Below are 19,338 nucleotides of genomic sequence, written 5' to 3' on the forward strand. Positions count from 1 at the left end.
TATAATATAGAATGTGGATCATGTTTACATGAGCATTAGGGGTGTTCATAATAAAAATTTTAGCATTTGAAAAACCAAGCCGTCTAGCTTTGAAGCAAATATGTTTGAACTTACTCACAAAAAATTTTAGCGCCATTGAACCACTCTTTCCCTGCCCTTAAAGCACATGTTTGGAAAAAATAGGACTCAAAAATGACCAAAAACGGATTACTTTAAGTGTCATCAGGGCAAGACTAGCATAAATATTTATAACAAATTTTTTTTCGGGGTTTAGATAAATATCTGTATTTTTGATTAAAAAAGTGTGGTTTTTTTCTTTTTTTTTTCAATAAACAGCATAATTTATATTTTAAATTGGCTAAAAAACGTTTATAACATGGTGCGACGTTGTTATTATAACCTTTTTAACAATTAAATTCAAACTTTGTTATTTAGATTTATAATATAGTTTGAAAATGTATATATTTAAAATAAGAATAGAATTACTCATTTTATGTACGTTTATTATTTGTAATATTTTAATCAGAATAAAATAAAATGCTCCTTAAGTTATGACTGCAATTTATTAATTTGTCTTCAAAAACTACACTTTGCATTTTTTTTACTTTTTTGCAAAATTTGGAGATTTTATTGCAAAAAATGTTCCTTATGTGCAGTATCAATGATTTTCTGAAAAAATCAAACATGTACCAAAATACCTTACATCATTAGTAAATACGCGGTTATCAAGTGGTCTTTAAAAACAAATCATTAACAATTAAGAAATAAAAAGGAATTTTTTTAAATTTACCGAAAGTGTTGATTTTGTAACATATCTGGTTTTTGCATATCACAATTCAATATTATTTATTAAACAAAATTTTTTTTTAATATTTAAAAAGATTTCCCAGAAGTTTCTTCTATTGTTTATCTAAATAATCTATTTTTTTTTGTTGCTCGTGTTTTTTTCTTCGCTAAGGAGGAAAGATTATGAGATAATCTTTTTTTGGTAAGGCTGGTGGAACTTTTTCTAAAAATCCTGAAAGCAGAACGAACTCTGTCAACTAATATCAATCTATTCTGTTTTTCCTCTTCGTTGTTGTCACGATGGACATATTGCTGCATCATACCGACGGCTCTTTCTGAATGGTCATTGACAACAAAAGGCTTTTGGCATCAAGACTGTGTATGCCAGTATTGCGGTGGAATTGAAAGCCAGTCTTTTATTCTTTCTTCACTTAAACCACTAAAACTAAACATAAGGTAAGAAAACTCATCAACCAAAGGGGCTAAGCTTGGTGGATCTTTCTCAGTACTAGCATTTCTTTCTCTTTTCTGATGTCTTTCTTTTTGTTTCTTTTTTTTTTATTCTCAAAGTGTTCAGTCTTAGGTATTTTAAATGAAAGAATTGCAGCTGCAATTTTTTGTTTTTTATGTGAAGGCAAATCCTCATCCAGTAGAGCTAGTGGAATCATAGTTGAGTCCAAGTACCAAGTGTGCTTGTAAAGCGAATCAAGCACAGCATCAACTGCTTTTGGATTCCAACAAATACTTCTAAATTGATGCATCTGGTGGATAGCTTTAATATCTAAGTTCGGGGCCTCTGACATATTACTCGATTCTAAATACCACTTGGCATAAAAACAGACCACAAACTCCGCGATAAGCTTGATTTCTTTTATGAGATTGTTGTTTTTTTGAACAAAGTTAAGTTGAGAAAACATAAGCTGCATTCTCAGATAGTATATTGCTTTACCAAGAAAACGGGCATGATAGATAGCTCCAGTTTCCCTGATTTTATAAACAGAAGGTGATAGATAAGTCACAACTAATTCAGCCAGCTCTCTTCTGTCTTCACGTTTATCTTCTAGGGCTATCCCCTCTCTTTCTATGGTAATCTTCAGCAGCCTTTTTACTTATACTACCTCCTTCCAATAAAACTTGCACAGACCACTTGGGGCATAACTAAAATTAGGATGTTCAAAAAGGCTCTTAAATTTTTGAAACAATACGTTTTCTGGTCCTGTAGTTAACTCATTTGTTGTATGTTTCCAAAAATGCACCATTTTTAATTCTGTTATGTGATGCCTGCACGCTAGTTTTAAAAGATATGTATTTAAATTGTTGGATATCTTTATGATTGAATCATATTTGATCCCGGTATCGCTTGCAGTTGTATCAAAACAAAGACATCCTACTTTTGATTCAAGTTTATGTTTCTTTAATAGGTTCATAATACTTGTATATTGATCCTCACCAGAAGAAGAACTTAAACGAGGAACACCTAGTAGGTGCGTCTCACCCTCAATGTTCACAAGTCAATGTCAATCTTGAAATTTTTTCCTGAATTAGTTTCATAAAGAGTTTTTACATCAAAATGTATAACACGTGGATAAGGAGAAGCTTCTATTGCATTTTTTACATCCTTATTTCTAAGGTTAACATACTTTCATTTGTTAATTTCATCTTTCTAAAGGCTGTTGATTTACTACAATGTATATCTGTACGTTCAACACCAGCTTCAGTTAAAATGGCACTTGTCACTTTTTGCAAAACATTTGACAAAACATCACTTAACGTAGCCATTAGGGGAGCGTTCCCGGCATACACATCTATTGGAATTTCTGCAGTTACTGTACAGTTAGATTGAGAGGGTTCTTTTTAATAATATTTACTAGGCTCAAAATCAGAATCATGAGATGAACCAGAATTTCATAATTAGATTTTGTTGATTGCACATTCTTCGTTCTATTTTTCTTTCTTTTACTCTCTGCTGTCTACAAGCATAAAATAATATTAATTATAGCAAAATGTTTTATAAGAAAAATATCACTAAATACTTTTAATTTTTAAGTTTTATCTTTCTACAAAATTTCCTATCCTCTGGGTCAAGAATAAACTTTCTTTCTCCTTCCTGATTTTCCTAAAGCATCAAGTCTTCGAGCTTATCCTTGTCAAATCTTTTTTTGTCGGTCCTAATAATGCTCTTCAAATCTGACTACCCAAAAGACCTTTTTTGAGTAGTTCTCAAAGTTTTTCTGATTTGTTAAATCTTTGGGAGAGCCACTTTTTTCATTTTTTTTTAAATTAGAATACTGCTTGTCAAGATCATAAGATTTTTTAATAGTTGAGTGTCACTAACAATTTCAAACCCTGCTTTTTTCCAGGGTTTCTTAACCTTAGTTAAAACATAGTTACAATCCAAATTTTCACATCTTTCAAAATTTTTACGAAGCGAGCACGTAACCAAACTAATTTTTTTGGTGGTTTAAGGATGTATAGATTGCAGGTATGCTAGATGTTGTAGAATATCCATGCCTGTTGGAGGTTGAATATCTAAAGGCATACTTGTTTTTGTTCATTATATTTTATTGAGATAATTTAGATCACTCTCTCTCTCTTGAATATATAATATACATTAAATTGTTCATGTTTCTTCAAACTAGAAATTACCTGTAACTTCAGATTTAGCTGCTTTAATAATAAACTTCATTTTTTTATTAGATCTAGACTTAAATTTGTTTTCAAACTTTCACTTTTCGTTTCCTTTATACATTTTATCGTAAAGTTTAGTATTTATCATTATCATTTATCTAAATAACCAAGAATATATTTGTAAATATCATAAAAGCCGGAAAAATACTTATTATATTATTTAAATATTTGCTATATTTTATATAGTTTTTTCATATCGCTACTTATAAAATTAAAAATACTCCATTTATAAGTTAAGAACATATTCTTTTGTTTGGTAATGGTATTAAACATACATAAAATAAGTAATTCTATTCTTATTTTGAATATATACATTTGCAAACTGTATTATAAATCTAAATAACAAAGTTTGAATTTCATTGTTGAAAAGGTTATAAAAACAACGCCGCACCTTGTAGTAAACGTTTTTTAGCCAATTTAAAATGTAAATTATACTGTTTTTTGAAAAAAAAGAAAAAAACCCATACTTTTTTAATCAAAAATACAGATATTTATCTAGACCCTGAAAAAAAATTTATTATAAATATTTATGCCAGCCTTGCCCTGAAGACACTTAAAGTAATCCGTTTTTGGTCATTTTTGGGTCCTTTTTTTTCCAAGCATGTGCTTTGAAGGCAAGGAAAGAGTGGTTCAATGGTGCTGAAATTTTTTGTAAGTTCAAACATATTTGCTTCAAATCTAGACGATTTGGTTTTTCAAATGCTAAAATTTTTTTCTGAACACCCCTAATGAGCATCCTGGAAAAAAATAACAAGTAATCAACTTTAAGATATATTCTCCAAAGTCATGAAGCTGCCTCTGTAGAAGTTGCCTGTTCTGGCTTTCGAACATCTGGAATTTATCTTTTGTGTCAGTTTATAATTCCAGACATTAAGTTTAACAATGATAAAAGCTCTAATACATAAACCTGATTGATAAAATTGATTTACAAGTTAATTCAAGCACATTAACATCATTGTCAGGATGTTCAGAAAATATTGAATTTAATATAGTGATACCCTACTTTTCTAATATTTTAGCTACTTCTAAGATCACTTTATTACCAAGAAAAGGAGAAGAATCACAGGTAATAATAACATCATATTATAGAAAATCACTATTTGAATACTCTGAAAAATCAAAAAAGTTAAAAGAACAAAAGTTGAAAATAAATATGCATTAGAAAAGAGTAAAGAAAGAGTTGAAAGTTTAAGTGTTGAAAACTGGGAATGTTATTTTTGTAATGGATTATGGAGTATGGCTGCAAAAGCATTGAAGTAGAATCAATGTTTAAAATGTACAAGTTAGGCTCATTTAGACTGTTGTTAATTTTAAAATACTGGTGAAGTATTTTGTGAATAATATGACTAGTGACAGTGTGTTTAAATATATGATTAACTAGTGACAGTTTGATTATTTTTTTAATTGTTTGATTATATGTTATGTATTATTATTAGCTGTATTATATTATAAAATGTTTATCTTGCTAAACCTCTTAAAAATCTGATTTGCTTATCATTATTTATTTGAATTACTCAATGAAAAAAACTGTCTCATTTTGCCCCCATAGCAGGGAAAAATGAGACAGGATAGGTGTTGTCAATAAATGATCTCTGGTGACCAAACCACTGCAATTTTGCAACTCATGTTTTGTAATGTTATAGTAGGATGGTAGAAGATTTGAAAAATATCAATTTCTTTTTTCAAAAGTTCTTATACGGCCTGTATTAGATAAATTAGTGCTTAACTGTCTCATTTTGCCCCTCGTTACCCTATTACTAGAATTCAAGTCAGAGAAGACAAAAAAAATTTATTAGGAAAAAGATTAAAACTAACTCTTGCAAAGTATGCTGCACTGTAACACGCATCATATCGAAATAAAGAATTAATTGATAGTATAAGTATATTTCTTAGGTAACAAACTTCCAAAGAGTGTTTACGAAAATACTCATAAAGAAGCACTATGCAGATTTCCATCTTATCAAGTAATTTCCGAAATAAAAAACGAGTACTCAACTTTAAAAACATCCATTGAAGTTACTGAAACTAAAGCCAAAGTTAAACTTCATGGCCTTATGAATTACACATCCAAGAGGCTGGTGAAACTAAAAGAAAAAGAAATTTTAAAACCTTTGAATAATAAAAAAAAGACTTTGATGATTTAATACTAATTAGTAGTTGGGGTATATACGGAACATCAATTCAATCAAAATGCCACCAATGTTTTAATAATTCCAATAAAAAAAATCTTTAAAACTACAGTATATTAATCACAGCAACATCACCTCTTCGACTATATTTACAATCAAATTCAAACAATATTTTTTGGAATAACATAATGTCTCAGAGTATAAGATTCTGTAGACCAATTATGCTGGAGTATATAAAGGAAAATAAAGAAGTGGTATTAAAAATTAACAAAGAAATTGAAAAATAAATTCTTATCCTGTTAAAGTTTACCTTCCAGGACATAAATATGTATTATCAACTATAGTTTTGTCTTTTCAATGGTGGGAAAATGTTAGGTAATATCACAGATACTTCTTCGACTCAATGTTGTCCGATGTTGTCACTCCACACCTAACATGATAAGCGATCTAAAAATCTTTAAGGAAGTATTTGTTACAGATGAGCAGGCATTGTGCTATGAAATTTCACCACTGCATGCTTGAATTAGGTTTTTTGAATTTATCTTACGTATTTCATATAGAATTGAAATAAAATCTTGGAAAATAAGAAAGGTTTTAAATAAATTTGGATCGAGAGTTGATGAACCAAGTTGACGAAAAGCTGGCGGATCAGGAACAAGTAGTACCGGATTTTTATGTCAATAGGTTTTTTCTGAACCTCTATTACTCAGCAAAATTTTAGAAATTGATGAAAAAATTATTATCAGATTACATAACATTATAATTGCAATCAATTGCAAAGACCCAATTGATCCGGAAAAAATTGAGAAATACTGCAATGATGCAAACAAGAAGTTGTTAGAGACATATGATTGGCTTAAGGTCCCAGCTTCCATTTACAAACTATTAGCACATGCTGGGGAAATTATTATTAATTCACTAGTTCCACTCGGTTTAATGGAAGAGGAAGCAGTTGACCCTCGACATTTTATAATCTTGATCGTGAACACTATGCAAAGAAAAATAGTAGAGAATTAAACTTATCTGACATTTTCATTCAAGAAATACATACTTCTGATCTGCTAATTAGTTCAATCTCATTAACCAAAAGATTGAAAAGTAAGGAAATGTTGCGCCTACCGATTAAAGTTAAAGGTTTGTAAGCAATTTATAGCGGTGATGGAGAAAATTCATCTGAAATGGAGTCAGATGAAATTAATGATGTATTATATTTAAGTGTTGACAACGTTGACGAAAATCAAGAATTAGATAGAGATGTAGAAGAATAAAGTTCTAAACTGTATAATCTGTATAATATAACTTTATATTTCTTTGTCTACTATATAAATTTATTAAAGATATATAAAAAAGTATTAAATAAAATATTAAAAAAATTGCAGTGATTCGGTTCAAATCATTGGAGTTTGGAAACAAGAATATCCCAAAAGTTAATTTATTCGTTTTTTTTTGTTATTTGTTTTGTTATTATTATTTATTATTAATTAAGAATTAAAACGACAGACTTTAATTCTCATTAATTAATCTGTTAAAGTTCGAAAGATTTAACTGTAGTAACAATAATTAAGTTTTCACCCTCCCCAAAATGAGGGTGTTGTAAATGATCAAAAATGAGGGTGTTGTAAACTTTAAATGATTATAACTTTTGGAGAATAAAGCATGAACATAACAAGTTTGAAGCATTTGAAAATTGTTCGTTATTTAAACCATGCCCGAAAATATCACATATAAAAAATCCAACTGGTGCCTCATATGGATTCCACCCCCTCCTCCTGTTCCTACTGTAGATTGGCATAAAGTGCGATTTGCAATAAGTGCGAAGCAGTTGCAAAAACTGGCATAAGTGCGACATAGCATAGATACGAATTTGCATATGTGCGAACTAGCTACAGCATAAGTGCGAAGCAATTAAAAAAACTGTCATGAGTGCGACTAAAGAATTTGCAAAGATTGGTATAAGTGCGGAACTTTATGCCAATGTTTTAAAATTCTTTCGACGCACTTATGCGAACTTTTTTAGGATACATACGCCAGTTTCCACATATGCTAATTTATGCTTTGCACTTATTTCACTGCCGCAATATTGATCGTTATTTAGAAACATAAAAAATTTTCTACTTTCCTCCCTCAGTAAATGCTATTGTCGTTATTATCATATTATTATTAGCCTGATGTCACTTTTTTAATATAAATATAAGTTGTTTTTTTTCTCAAATTTTTTATGATTTTGTATTGTTTTTTTTCTGTTATTATTATTATTGGTATCATTAATAAATGTGTATATATCCTGTATTTTTGATGTTTAGTAGTAGAATTATTTTTTGTAAATATCCATGAAAACACTTCTTGAGAATATACATATTAAAATAATTTATATGAAAAAATACAACTTTATGATGGAACTTAAAGTTTCACGCCATTTATATATATATATATATATATATATATATATATATATATATATATATATATATATATATATATATATATATATATATATATATATATATATATATATATATATATATATATATATATATATATATATACATACGACGATGATGATAATGTTAAACTTACTTTATATTATTTTATTTGCACATAAACTATAAAAGAATTTCTTTTAAACACTACTAATTCAATAATGGAAAAAATCAGAGAATAGCAAGCATTTCCATTTTAACTGAAAGTTTATTAAGTAAATCGTCGCGATTCTTTCTCTCTGCTATTAAATTATTTTTTAACTTTAAAACCTTGGCGTTCCATAGTAAAATAAATTCACACTCTTCAACGTCATTTTTTATGAGAGATTTATCATCACTACAAACTAACTTTTGTCGGAACTGTCGGAATCCTTGACCACTTGTTATTACAGACACCGGTTCACCGCTAAGTTTTGGTGTTGAAGTAATTGAACGTACAGCACCTAAGTGTCTCGAAATAATAGTAACATCTTGGAAAAAAGACTTTAAAACGTTAACAATAATTACATGGCCTCCACCGCAACCAATCCATAAGGATGAATTATCCACTAATTCTAAGGTAGTTACGCAACAATCGCTTTCGATAATATTAGGATAATCTTTTTTTAAAATCTCTGAGCAATCATAAACATTCATATCAGATTCATCAACTCTATTACCTGTATATGTATAAACCATAAGCTTGTAACTTTTTTCAAAGCTTATTATTAAACGATTTTGAAAAACAATAAGAGAAGTCACTGCGTTTTTTTTTACATTTTGGTGTGTAGCAGAAACTGTTTGCAACAAATCAAAAGTAGACAAATTTAATAATTTAATATCTTCACCATAGCCACATATAATCTGGTCTTGACTTTGAGTCATGCAGAAAATTGGATTTTGACTTATTTTATCATTTAAACATATATATCGAGGTTTCTTGCCTAAAAATAAATAGCTAAGTAATATATGTATTGTCTAGGCTGGCTTTACCACAATCACACCGGTCACGTGCTTAAAGCCACGAAATTCAAAGAGCCAGAGCATTCAAATTTAACAGCAGTTTAAAGTAACAAAAATCATCAAAGGAAAAACAAAAGTAAAAAAAACAAACAAGAAAAAAAGGAATTATTAAATCAACAAAAAAACAAAAACAAAAAACAGAAAAAACACAATATTAAAAAAGATGATTAAAGAAATAACAGGAAAAGAAGTAAAAGATATAGTAACACGTAGTAAAAATAAAAATTTCAATTCAATAAAAATGAATTACTGCATTTTTTATCTCGAAGAAAAGCAGTCAAGGGTAGTATTAATTTAGAGTTTATAAAGCAATACCAAAATGAAAAAGAGTAATACCAACGATACTAAAACGAAAAAACGAAATACCAAAACGATACTAAAACGATATACCAAAACGATATTAAAACGAAAAAGAGTATCAGGCAATACCGAAACGAAATAAAAAAAAGAGTAATACCAAAAAGAAAGAGTACGAAAAAGTAATACCAAAAAAAAAACGAAAGAGTAATACCAAAAAAAAACGAAAGAGTAATACAAAAAAAAAAAAGTATTAGGCAAAACCAAGCAATAGCAAAACAAAAAAGAGTATTAGGCCAAAGTTCTTTAGATATTAATCGAAGGTGTTAATCACTTGTCTAGATCTGTATTAAAAATTTACATAAGTTACGATTAATAGTTATAAATATTTTAATTGAACAATTATCATGTAATAACGCTACTAAAATCTATTTTTGAAATTAAAAGTAATTATTCACTTCATGTATAATTTTTTCTCAGAGGATTATCATTCTACGGATGGGAAAAAAAACTAGGATAAATACACATCAAACCTAGGATCAAAACACAACTTTCCTAGAACAAGCTGTTTCCAAAATTCGATCCTTTTTTTACCGAACACTTGATCACTTATGATAACAAAAGAAAGGAAAGCAACTCGTATCTCTCTTAAGTATTTGCAAAGAATTCATTTACCTGATAACCACCAAATTTGTGGAACTTACAGGTAAAATGATCATCCTTTAAAAAAATGTGGTAGTATGTGTTTTTATTTACTTCAAACATAGTTTCTTACTTCTTGAATAGTTTTTGAATGTTTATTTCGTAAAATTTAAGTGAGCTATGCACACTTTACTTTTCTAAAATCAATATTCAAAAATACCGTGGCTTGTCATAGACAACGCCAGTAATGTGTCAGAGATCTGCTTTGGTTTACAAACAAAAATTAAGAGATCAATGCTCTTGACAAGTATATTCCATATGCTGCCCACCTTTTGAAACTCTTATTATTATTCGATTCTTTTTTTGCCGAACACTTAATCACTTAAGATAACAAAAGAAAATAAAACACCTCTTATCTCTCTTAAACATTTGTAGCAAATTCGTTTACCTGATAACCACCGAATTTGTGGAACTTACAGGTAAAATGATCATCTCTAAAAAAAATGTGGTAGAATGTATTTTTATTTACTTCAAGCATAGTTTCTTACTTCTTGAATAGTTTTTGAATGTTTATTTCGTAAAACTTAAGTCAGCTATGCACTTTACTTTTCTAAAATCAATATTCAAAAATACAGCGGCCTGTCATAGACAACGCCACTAATGTGTCTGGGATCTGCTTTGGTTTACATGCAAAAATTAAGAGATCAATGCTCTTGCCAAGTATAGTCCATATGCTGCCCGCCTTTTGAAACTTTTTGAAGCGGTGTCAATTTCTTTAATTTTTTTTAGAAATCTGTTACTTCTTTTCTACATCAACTTATCGATGCTTTTAAAGTCAAGTTTCTCTATTGGAATACATGCGAAGGCTCCCAAAGTTATTCAAAACTTTTAGATTGTGTATACTCGTTAATAACTATGTTTATTTTAGCCGCTTTTCTTGAGCTTAACAATAATCCTATTTTGAAAAATAATACAACCACAGAGTCCGTCAAACTTTTGACCAAAATGGACCAACTTTAGACTATTTTTACCATCATCTGATTCATGTCATCATCTGCTTTATTTCTTCCTGCCTTATAGGATATACTTTTTTAGGCAAAGTCTAGGAGAAGCCAACTCCGACTTAAAACACTCCCCTGCCTTGGGGTTCTTGGTTGAGTAAATACTAGAGATGGTGTCTCGATAAAATGACTCATCTATTAGAAGGCCTCCTAGCCAGAGACTTAAGGAGTGAACAAATTCTATCTGTTGACCAGCCCCGCAACCTTTTCTTCATCTATTAGGCTGGCGCAGATGTATTTTTAATATATTGTTTCCAGTTTTGGATGTTGAATGCTGGATCTTCTAGAATCAATACATGGGTTTTGCTTGTGTCTGTATTTTTATAACTAGGCAACTCATTCAACTATCTGCTAATGAGGGTACTGCTCTAACACCGTTTTATGGTTCTGAGGCCGGCTGCTAGTCAGGTTTCCGAACTTTGTGGTAGCTTTCAGAGAGGCTGATTCCATCAACAGCTATAAATTATCAGAATACTAATAGTGCCATGTTGCGCATGGATGGTGTCCTGTTCGCACTTCTAGTGTACATTGTCAAGACCACATTTGGAGCCCTTTTTTACGACTTAAGGTTTATTAAAAGTAATGAGGCGATTGCTTGGGTTATTAAATAGTGTACTGAGTACTGTTTATGCTTTGAGTCAAGTTCTTTAACAAATTTAAAAATTACTAAAGTATCAAAAACTTTAAATACAAAAAACCATGGTCATCCCCAAGTTTTATAAACTTATCATTCACTAATTCGTGGTCTTCAAGTAACTTTTCTTCTGTTGAGTTTTATCTCTTTCAAAGTTTACCAGACCTACTTGCTTTTTGTGAGACTAATTTGAGTTTGACTGTCTCATCTTGTGATCTTAGTGTTAATGGTGATCTTCAATAATTCGTAAAGACTCCAATAGTCACAAGCTCGGCCAACATTTTTAAGAATTCACCCATTTGTCAGGAAACTAGGTTTGAATCCCAAAAAAAAGCCCTCTCTTTGAATCCCAAAAGTATTCTTTTATGTGTTTTTGTTAAACACCGCGTCACTCTATCATCTTTCTCTTTGTTCTATATTGCTCTCCTTTATCTCAAGACTGCACTCTTTATGAAGTTACTTCTGATCAAATTGACCAATCCCTCTCTTTTTATCAATCAACCAATATAGTTGTTGTTGGTGACTTTAATGCTCATCACACTGAATGGCTTGGCTCTTGTGTCAGTGACTCTGCAGGCATTAAGGCCCACAACTTTTGCCTTTCTCAATCTTTAACACAAATAGTCAACTATCCAACTCATTTTCCAGGCAACCCGAATCATTGACCTTCTCTACTCAATTTATTGTCTTATTTCTAATCCTAGTCAGTGCTCAGTTTCTCCACATTCACTCTTAGTTAATTCGGATCACGGTTTGATCTCACTAAAACTATTACCTTATTCTTATTGTACCTCTAACAACTACCTTAAACCTGACTGGGACTCTTTCCGTGATTTTCATTGTGACGGCACTTGGATAGAAATCTTTCGTCATCCTGCAGATAAATGTGCTTCTTACACAATTTCTTGGATTAAGGCTGGCATGGAATCTTTTATTCCTTTTCGGTGATTCCAATTCAAGCCTCACTTTTCTCCATGGTTTACCCCACATTGTGCTGCCGCAATTTCCAATTGAAACCATTACTTCAATATCTATCAGCAAAACAATTCTCCAGAAAACAGACGTTTGCTAACTATTGCTAGAAATCATGTGAAAAAGGTTTTTTCTAACGCCAAAGCCCACTATTCTCAGGTCTTGAAATCTTGTATTTCATCACAAAAATTAGGCTCTCGTGACTTCTTGAGAATCTCTAACAGTATCAATAATAAGAGCAAATCTGTTATTCCACCTCTCTTGTACGGTTCAGATTTTGTCACCTCACCTAAACACAAAGCTGAATTATTTGCTGAGAACTTTTCATCAATACTATCTCTTGATTCCACTAGTTGCGTTCTACCTGATATTGCTGACAAACAGGTTGATCCATTGCTTGATATTAGTATTACACCAGATTCTGTATCTAAAGTGATTTCCTGCTTAGACTCTTCTACAACTTGTGGTCCAGAAAACATACCTGTCCCATTAGTCTTCTTCCTATCAAAAGCAAGGTTTTTGAATCTTTAATTAACAAATACCTAATCTCTCATTATGAATCTAATAACTTACTTTCTGATCATTAATATGGATTTTGATCGTCTTGTTTTATAGCCGATTTGCTAACAGTAATAACCGATAGGTTTTATCGTACATAAGATAGAGGTGGAGATGTTAAGGCTATCGTTCTTGACATTTCTAAAACTTTTGATGAAGTTTGGCATGCTGGTCTTCTTCATAAGCTTTTTTCTTACGGTGTATCAGGTATCATCTTTAAGGTTATTGAATCCTTCCTTTCCAATCATAGTATAAAAGTTGTCCTTGATGGACAGCACTCTTCTTCATATTCTGTAACTTTAGGGGTTCCTCAAGGTTCTATCCTTGACCCTATACTCTTTTTAAATTTACATTAACGATCTTCCAGATATTTCCACATCTAAGGTGGCATTGTTCGCTGATGATACTAACATTTATTCTTGTTTCGATAAGAAGCCAACACTCTCTGATTGCTAGGAGGGAAAATTTGAGTTTGAAAAAGATCTTACTTCTGCTACAGCATGGGGTTCACGGTGGCTGGTGAACTACCCAAAAACTAAAACCCAATTTTTTTCAGCCAATCGTTGCCACAATAATTTAAATCTTTCTATATTTATAAATGGGGAGGTACTTTACAAGTCATCTACCCTTCATCTTCTAGGATTAACTATTACTTCGGATTGTTCTTGGAAATTTTATATTAAATCCATCGAAAATTTTTTTTGCAATGCTAGGTTGCATCTGTTTATTGTGCTCGCCACATTCTTACTTCAGATTCTATTATTTTTCTCTATTAATCTCAAAGCCGTCCTTGTATGGAATACTTTTGCCATGTCTGGGGCAGATCTTCCAATGATGCCTTTTCTCTTTAAGATAAGGTGCAAAAACGCATTGTAAACTTAATTGGAACTGCTCTTGCAGCCAGCCTCTAAACATTATCACATCGTCGTAATGTTGCTTTTCTTTCTCTTTTCTACATATATATATATATATATATATATATATATAAATATATATATATATATATATATATATATATATATATATATATATATATATATATATATATATATATATATATATATATATAAATATATATATATATATATATATATATATATATATATATATATATATATATATATATATATATATATATATATATAAATATATATATATATATATATATATATATTAGGGATATGACTTTTTAATTTTTTTTCAAATAAAATGTTTCCTGTATCATAAATCGATGAACTTTTACCTAAAATCATGAAAAAAGGCCCAAATAGCTTTCTGCAACAAAAAAAGGTCACCCCAAAATAAAAATTTGATTTACCATTTTTATACATTCATTTTTGACCGATGTTTTAATCTTAAGCTTAATTCTCAGCTTAATTCTATTTATTTCATTATTTTGTTATGAATTTATAAATATAACGCCACACGTTACCATGGCAACGAAACGGCCGTGTGCCGGCAAATACTTGGAATTGTTATGTGATGACGTCATTGTGTTACCACGGTGATATAGACGACTGTAACAGACTGTAGAAGATTATAGAACTTAGTAGAACATTCTGGAAGCTCTAAATAATTATATAAGCGAGCTGCTGTCAGAGCTCAGTGTTGATAATGTGAATAGTTCTATGAAGTACTCTGCGTGTAACTGAGCTAATAAGGAACTACTGTAGCGAACTAAAGACGCTGTAAGTGTACGAAGTATAAGTAGTTGTAGCATTATCGTTAGGATACGGACTGGATTATCGAACTGTTATCAACATTGACTGGATTATCGAACTATAATTGGATTACTATACAGTTAAAGTATTTTATTAATTAAACGACTTTATTAAACGGATATTTACGCTCAGCTATCCGTAAAGTCGTAACAATATTATATGATGTCTCACAAGAAAAGTCATACCACAGTAACAAAGAACAAGAAGACTTGGACTAAAAATTTGGTGAGATTTCAAGAGTCACACAGAAGAAGAGGAAGCGTGGCTGTAGAAGAACATTCACTCGATGAAAAATCCAGAATACCACTTCAATTGCAGATCGTAGGAAGATACCAGTTTCTCGGAGCATATGTTAAAGGAAGAAAAGAACGAATAGACCAAATTTCTAAGGAAATTACAAAATTGTGGGACAATAAACTGAATTTTCCACGTGTGTCTGATCAAGTGATAAGAGCAAAGCTTATGAAGGTGCTGAAGGTCTATGATGAATGTGCCAAGCGTGGAAAATATGATGTTCTCAATGCATTATTTGACATCACGAAAGTGAATGGCCAGTGGTTATCCTCGGAAGATAAACGTCTATACCACCTACAAAAAGAAAGTAAAGGACAGGTGGGGTACTCAACAGGACAAGTGGCAAGTAAAGAAACCATTCACCCTTCCAAGAGAAGGAAAGTCCAGTCTGGAACAGCAATACCTTCCACATCACAAGTCCTGTCTACCACAGACAGTGGTACTGAATCTGAAAACTGCAAAAGTAAGAGTGAAGATGATGAAGACGACGACGGTGATAAAGACGATGATGAGGACACTCAGAAAAAAACTAGAAAGCACTACAAAAGTAAATTTGCTGTAAGTATGGTTACATCAAGTGGAGTTTCCACAAAGAAAGCTGCTAAAATATGCAATGTATTATCACAACAAGGTATTGATATTCCAACTCCAAGTCAATCAGCAATTTACAAGTCCATATTCAAAGAGGCAGGTAAATTAAAAAAAGAAATGATACAACAACTTAAAATGGAACAGTGGTCCTTACACTTTGACGGCAAACGAATAGATGATAAGGAATATCAGGTAGTTGTACTTCAGAATGAAAGAACTGACGTGAAACTTGATGCACTGCGTTTAAAAGATGGCAAAGCTGAAACTGTTGCTGAAAAAATTGCCAAACTTATTGATGAATACAATTTGTGGAATTCAATTAAGATGATCATTACTGATACAACAAACGTCAATACTGGGAAGAGAAATGGAGTTGTTGTGAAGTTGCAACGTATGTTTAAATTAAAGGGTGTCACAATACCACAATTTATCGGTTGTCAGCATCACGTACTAGACAGGATTCTCCGTCTGGTGATGGACGAAGAACTTGGGGGTGATACCAAATCTCCAAACATTGAATACCCATTTGTGTCTGAACTGTTGAATAAGTATGATGAACTGAAGAATAAGTTTGTGAATGGAACTGTAGAAATTCTTGATAAATTAGGGTGGAGAGACGATATGAAGTTTTTGTACCATTTAACAAGAGTGTTTAGGTTCTATGAAGAACAAAGAAACTTCCCTCTGATTCACTTTCAGAACATTCCTAATATGAGCAATGCCAGATGGAACTCAAGAGCCATTCTCGCCATTCTGGCGTTCATTCTTATGCCTGAAGCGAGAAAGAATTTGGAGAAGGTTTGCAGGTTCATTTCATATGAGTGGGCAAAACATTGGTTTAGTAGTCAAAAGTACAATGACAATGACTTCAAGAATTTATCTGATGTATTGAAGCCTTACAAAAAGGCATTGCAGTCATTCAAAAATCACTGGAAGAAAGAGCCATCCGTCATCGACATACCACGAAGTAATCAGATAGCTGAACGTGCAATCAAGGTGATGCAAGACCTGTATGCTTCCTGCAGAAAGAAAGACAAACTGCAACTTCGATTCATTCTAAGTAATAAGCGCTAGACTCTTTATGAGACGTGAGCATCATGTGACCCATGTACTAAACACAGTAGGCCTATAGACACAGACAGTTATGTATATTGTTGTACTAGACGCTTTGATACTGTTAATTTTGTAATACTTGTATAATTATATATCACATAATGTTTTTTGTTATATCACAATACATGTTGCATAAATAAATAAAATAACAACAGGAGTATGACTCTTACAACATCTTCAGCCTTTAATATTCATTTACTGTACAAAAGTGTACCTATTGAAAATTCGATTTTTTGGTTTTGGGGTGACCTTTTTTCAAAATATGTCAAAATGAAACATCTATTCGTTCTTTTTACATAAAAGTTCATTGAATTACGATACAGGCCTAGTAGGTTGCAAAAAAGTCATATCCCTAATATATATATATATATATATATATATATATATATATATATATATATATATATATATATATATATATATATATATATATATATATATATATATATATATGTATGATTATAATGGACACTGCTCTAAGGAGCTAGCATCTTTTGTGCCATCTATTAAAAGTCATTCTCATGTCACTCGTCATTCAATTAAGTCTCGTCCTTTTTCTGTGACTATACGTAAGTGCATTAAAAACTCTTATTTGTCTAGTTGTTTTTTTGTCAAACATCAGTTCTTTGGAATTTGCTTCCTTCATCTTGCTTTCATATAATTTGCGATCTTTTAAGTCGTGTGTCATTTTGGTCTATAAACTTCATCTATTCTCTTCCTGTAATTTCCAACTTTAATAGTGGTTGCCTGCAGCCTTGTTGGAAGTAAAGATTTAAAAAAAAAAATTTATAGTAGCAAGATAGAGTTGGTCAATAGTTATTAGTAAGTTCAAAGTAGTTTAAAGTAGTTCAAAATTAAGAAGAAACTGCAGTCAGTCAAGATTGATTTGGGTATAGTCAAAGTACTGCACAACTACCTACAACTTAATGTGCAGTAAATTTACTCCAGTGTTGAGTATTTCAAAAATAGTGTCATTTCTTTAGTCAACACTGGCAAATACACTTACAATAAAAGTTGTCTAAGAGCACGCAAGAGGTGTCATGATGAAATAAACAATGCGAAGGATAAAGTGTTTTTTTGGCAATCTAAAACGATTGCTGAATTTAATTAGCACACAAACAAGTTTGTAAGTGAAATCTTCTCTGTTAGATTTTCATGGAAATTTCACTAACATAGCTATATATGAGATTACTTTAGTGCAACAAAACTTATTGTCCATTGTCCAACTGATCATACCATCTCTTGTTAAATCAATACATCTATTTTGAAGCTTTATTTGACTGAGATTAATAACAAAATAGGCAAACGAAAGCTTTCTGCATCTACTAATCACTTTATAACAAAAAATTTTGTTTAATAACATGTTTATGTGTAATAAAAAGCATACAACTGTTATTTTAATTTTAAACTGCTATTAATTTTAAATACTCAGAAGACCAACATGGCTAGAAAACCAAAAATATCATGAAGTCAAGAAGTACTTAAACTGGCCCTGCTTGTTGTTGTAACAAGATTAAAAAAATAACATATTAACAATTAACAAATATAAACATAAATATAAATATATAACAAGTAATATATAATAAATAAACAACAAATATAAATATAAACATATTAACATATTAACAAATAACAAAATAAATATTTATACCTGGATTTAAAATGCTATCAGAAGTAAGTACTGCAATATTACCATCTGCTAGTCCAAATATAAACAAACCATGTCTATGTAATATGCACAATATAGAATCAGAGAATTGTGATAACTCATGTTTAAAACACTTTGCCTTCGCATCATATAAAGCCACACGACGTTCCTTAGTTCCAACGATAATAAAATGCTTATATGAAATCATACACAGGATTCGTTCAATTTTTGTCATTGTACCTTGCACTTCCTAATAAATAAATAAATATACACATAAATAAATGAGTAGATACATGTTTATAGTTTAAAAAAAAAGTCAAAAGTTTTAATTTTTCATTTTAATTTTTAATGTTTCATAAGTTAACCTTAAAATGTTTTTATTATTAGAGAAAAAGGTTGCACATTATTATGCTTTTTGAAAAAGGTATCATAGCTTTTTTACTGTTTGAGAAAAGGTAAAAAATAATTTAGTTATCATTTCTTTAAAAGAAAGCAATACCTAGTACATAAGCAATACCTAAAAGCTTGCTAAAATGAATTATAGTTGCTTTTTTCATAAAAATATAGGTAATCATTGTCCAAGTCAACCTACAAGAGGGGCTAGTTTTGGACAACATTGGGGCAATTTAGGAAACCTAATAAAAAGACAAGAAATGTTTCTAAAACATTGCATTTTTTTTATAGAGCAGTAATTATATATTTTATAGAGCAGTAATTATAAA

At 30.6% G+C, this 19,338-nt stretch overlaps 1 protein-coding gene across 2 annotated transcripts in view; it reads right to left on the bottom strand.

Annotated features, from left to right (window-relative positions):
- Positions 1-8,176: 8,176 nt before the first annotated feature.
- The window catches only part of LOC136080604 (leucine-rich repeat serine/threonine-protein kinase 2-like), a 76,160-nt gene continuing 64,998 nt past the window's right edge, over positions 8,177-19,338 (bottom strand). For both annotated transcript variants that reach the window (XM_065797462.1, XM_065797461.1), the window contains exons 12-13: positions 18,620-18,866; positions 8,177-9,006 (exon numbers count right to left, since the gene is read on the bottom strand). In XM_065797462.1, coding sequence (XP_065653534.1) covers positions 8,255-9,006; positions 18,620-18,866 — 999 coding nt within the window. In that variant the 3' untranslated portion in view covers positions 8,177-8,254. The remainder of the gene's footprint in view (positions 9,007-18,619; positions 18,867-19,338) is intronic.

The sequence above is a fragment of the Hydra vulgaris genome, chromosome 05 (assembly GCF_038396675.1).
Source record: "Hydra vulgaris chromosome 05, alternate assembly HydraT2T_AEP".
Taxonomy (NCBI): Eukaryota; Metazoa; Cnidaria; class Hydrozoa; order Anthoathecata; family Hydridae; genus Hydra; species Hydra vulgaris.